The sequence below is a fragment of the Chenopodium album genome, chromosome 23 (genome assembly GCF_948465745.1).
Source record: "Chenopodium album chromosome 23, dcCheAlbu1.1, whole genome shotgun sequence".
Taxonomy (NCBI): domain Eukaryota; kingdom Viridiplantae; phylum Streptophyta; class Magnoliopsida; order Caryophyllales; family Amaranthaceae; genus Chenopodium; species Chenopodium album.
The window spans coordinates 4,725,694-4,730,000 of NC_137856.1; the positions used below are offsets into that span (position 1 = coordinate 4,725,694).

The following is a 4,307-nucleotide window of genomic DNA, read 5'->3' on the forward strand; positions in this document are numbered from 1 at the left end:
TTTGGAGTAAATGTGACGCCATCAAGGTTGAATGTGGGAATGTGTTGTATGAGAGAGTAGTCTTCTCCATCTGGTACAGCACATCTTTTTGATAGGTTTGGGCATCCCTTAATTAAGAGCTTTTGTAGAGAATTGATCTGGCTAATACATTTGGGCAAACCCAACACATTTGGACAATCTTCTATACCAAGAAATTGAAGAGAAGTTGCAGCAGATTGTATGCCATTTGGAAGACTTTTCATTTTCACATTCTTGATGTGCAATAGTCGGAGGCTTTGAAGGCCTTGAAGGGCATCTCCCTTGTTCATATCTAACTCTTCACAATTTTGTATGGATAATTTCTGAAGGTTAACAAGGTACTTCATACCTTTTGGAAGACTTGTCAATTTTGGACAATCTCTAATGCACAAGTATTTGAGGGAGTTAAGGTGCCCAATATTATCACTGTCCCACAACGAGATCAGACTCTCACATAAATCAAAATGTAAGAATTGTAGAGAATTTAATTCATTGAGTTTGGTGTCAACTAAGCTCTCTTGACATGTTGTCACCCTGATATTCTTTAAGCTTTGCAAATGATGTATATCCCTTGGTAGCTCTTTTAATTGCTCACATCCAAAGATCCAAAAAGTTTCCAAATTCAATAGATTACATATTGTATTTGGAAGTGATTTCATGATGGGATTTAATGACAAGTCAAGATATCTCAAATGCTTCAAGTTCCCGGTCGACTTTGGCAGCTCTTCAAACCAAAGACTATGAAGATCCAAGATGCGTAAGCAGCTGAGATTGGATATAATACCCTCTAGAAAGGACATGCTTACATGTTTCATTCTATTGCCAAAACGACACGTCCGGGCTTTCTTAGCTTTGAGAAGTTCTGTTGGAAATTGTTCTTCTTTTAACCTATCATCTTCCTCATATCCCCAAACAATATGCCTAGCATGGTCTACATCTGTCATATTATTCAAAGTTACAACAACTAACTCTTCTGCCATAATGTTCACTGCTAGATCATGCAAAAGATCGTGCATTTTACTATTGCAAATTACACCCACAATATGTTCACGTAATTCTTCAACCAAGAACTTTGATGTCAGTTCCCTCAAGTAAGAGTATCCCAAGACACCAATGTCCTTATTTCTCTTATCCGGTGGCAACAATCCAAGTGCACTCCACATATATGGTACAAAAATTGAAAGTAATGGAGTATCTTTCACGTACAAGGACAAGTGAGCAAAACATGATTTTAAGTGAGATGGTAATTTATCGTAGCTTAATTTTAATAGTGGTAAAACATTACCATAATGTTGCTTCAATTCAGTAAAACTTTTCATATCATTAATTCGTTGCCATTCTCGTTCTTCCCTCACACTTCTTAATACACTCCCCAAAGTCTTCACAACAAGTGGGATGCCATGACATTTTTTAACAATAGACCTGCCAATTTCACAAAGACACGGATATTTGCCTTCCTCGCCATCCTTGAATGCCAGGTGCTTGAACATTAACCAACAAATTTCCGTCGGAAGACTATCCAAATTACAAGACGATTCAAATGTTTGAGTGATAGAAGCAACCTTGGAGTTTCTTGTGGTGATCAAAATTATACTCCCCGGATTACCAACAGCTAGCACATCTTTTAGCTCTTTCCACTTTCTGAAATCCTCAACCCAAACATCATCCAACACTAGCAAGTACTTCTTCCCACGTAACAAAGCATCAAGCTCTTTTATTAATGGATCATCCAACTGTTGACTGGATGTGTTTATACCACTCCTATTTCCACCACTCTTCAAAATGTCTTCAATGATCTTGGGTATGCAAAACGTGTCCGAAACACATACCCACAACTTAAGATCAAAGTGTTGAGCATCATGATACACTAACTTAGCTAATGTAGTTTTTCCAATCCCGCCCATCCCAACAATAGGAAGCACAGAGAGCTCACTAACATCACTGACACTACCCAATTTTCTTATAACATCTTGCTTAGCCTCGTCTCTTCCAACAACATCAGGTACATGGACATATGAGCTTCTATCAAAAGTATCCCTGATGTCAGCAGTTGAGTACTCAACCGGATTCTCAGTCAAACCAAAATCATTTTTCTTAGCCACAATGTGTTCTAGTTGTTCACGGAGGTCTCGTATTTTGTGACTCACATGAAAAGAAAAAATGATGGGGTTTGATGAGGAAAGATAGTACCTAAGCTTGCGGCAAAAACGACCTTCATTGACACGGCGTTGTAAAGCGTCAAAGGCGACTTCATCCAAGAGATCATCAATATCATAAACAACACGCTTGAGATCTCTTAGCCAAACTTTCATGGCTTCGTTCGAGTATTGCTTGTTTTCAGCATCATGGAGAACAGCACAAATAGCAGTGAGCTTATCGGCAAAGGAAGCCGCTTTTAATTCTTCTGAAACAGAGGAAATAGCAAGATCACCGGTAAAGGAAGCGATCTTACCAAGTATGGATTTAGCAATCGGCAATATGATTGCCTCCGCCATTTACACATTAATTTGTGACGAAGAAAGAAAGAGAAATGGGTAGAAAACAAGAGTGAAGTTTTGAGAAGAAAACGAGTGAAGCAAACAATGAAGTAGTGAAGAGAAATTGAACTAAATTATTGTAACGGAAAACAACAGAGTAGTGAAGTAAGAAAAACGAGTGAAACTAACAATGAACTAGTGAAGTGAGATTGAACTAAGTTATTGTAGTGGGGCCCTTATTAGCTGTGCTCGTAAAAAGCAGTGGTTGTGGCAACTCAAGGACAATAATTTACTGACAATTTCTTAAATATCATGTCCAAAGATAAAAAATATCCGTACAAGGTACTACATGTTGTCATCGTTATATTGACACAAATGCCCTCTGACTTGTTTTTCCGTTGAAGTATTGAAAATGGGTTTTTTTGTAATTGCACAAGTCAGCCATTGATAAGTCAAATATTGATGGAAAATTTGTAATTATTAAGTCAACCTTTTGGCTATCCGCTTTTATTACGTCAACCTTTTTATTATTTTTAAACACGTCAACCTTGTACTACCATTAATTTTTATTACGTTAAAAAAGAAAATGAACTGCAAAAGCGGGTTAATTGCTTACGTGGAGTATTAGGTGGAGGTAAAACTGCTGATGTAATTAGAACAAACTAGACTACTAGAGCATAATGTTTACAGGCTTACAGCATTAAGGAGAACCTTAATGTCACAGTATCAAATATTTGGTCCTCCATTTACACCCAAATTGATATTAATATGATTTAAATTTAGATTAATTAAATTTAAATTAACACACAATATCACTAAGTTAAATTTCCTTAATTTCACATCACCAATTACAATCGTGTAGTCATAATCCCTAATTCCCAATTTTCCCCCAATTTAAAAAATCCCTAGCTAATTTCCAATATTTGCAATTTAAATAAGCAATCACCACAAAATACCAACAACTACACCAATTACACATTAAACGCACAAATTAGGAATTTTAATTTTGCAACCTAACCCTAAAATTTGCCCAACTATATATGCTCGAAACATCTTCCATAGCATTTACCAGTATCGCCACCTGGAGTATGGATTGAGTTTTAATGGAGTTTAAAGAGAAAAGAAGAATATAAGGTTTTTACTTAGGCCAAGAAGAATATAAGGTGATTAAAGGAATGAAGACAAATTAAAGGAAGAATTGTATAGTACTCTGTATTGTGTTTAATGGAGTAGTATGATGATGAATGAAAGGAAGATGGTGAATTGTGAAAGGAGGATCTGTGAGTTCGAAAATTTGGAGTATAGTACTAGTCTTTTTTCAATTTTAATTTTTTTTTAGGGGTTAAAATGCAAAGTCAGATTTTCCATCCTATAAGTTCAAACAATGTTAAAGGTTTAACAGGTAACCAGTAAATATACGTAATTTAAGTTAATGGTAGTACAAGGTTGACGTGTTTAGAAATAATCAAAAGGTTGACGTAATAAAAGCGAATGGCCAAAAGGTTGACTTAATAATTACAAATTGTGAATTTTCTTATTTCTCTATTCTAATTAACTATGGGAAGAAAACTAGAAAAGTAAAGCAACGCTATTTATGCCACCTACTATTCATACACCGTCTATCAACTTGCAAATTTAGGTTCAAATCTTAATTCACACTCCCTATGTCTCATAATAACTGATATGTTAGACTTTTTTTACTACTCATATACGTAGTATTAACTTTGACTATAATATTTTACTAACATAATAAAAAACATATTTTATTATAAGAAAATGTTGTTTGACTGGTATCAATATAAAGTTTCATAG

The 4,307-nt window shown here is 35.3% G+C and overlaps 1 protein-coding gene across 1 annotated transcript; it reads right to left on the reverse strand.

The window, feature by feature from the left end:
* Nucleotides 1–522: 522 nt before the first annotated feature.
* LOC145606890 (putative disease resistance protein RGA3) lies at nt 523–2,513 on the reverse strand. The gene is made up of 2 exons (XM_081662729.1): nt 694–2,513; nt 523–598 (listed from the first exon to the last, which is right to left on the reverse strand). Exons 1-2 carry the CDS (start codon nt 2,511–2,513, stop codon nt 523–525), a joined length of 1,896 nt encoding a protein of 631 aa, XP_081518855.1.
* Between the last annotated feature and the right edge of the window lie 1,794 nt (nt 2,514–4,307).

Coding starts and splice junctions, on each gene's coding strand:
- LOC145606890 (XM_081662729.1), bottom strand. CDS start 2,513: ATGGCGGAGGCAATCATATTGCCGATTGCTAAATCCATACTTGGTAAG. Junction 599..693: donor CATTTGAGATATCTTGACTT/GTCATTAAATCC, acceptor AGCAATTAAAAG/AGCTACCAAGGGATATACAT.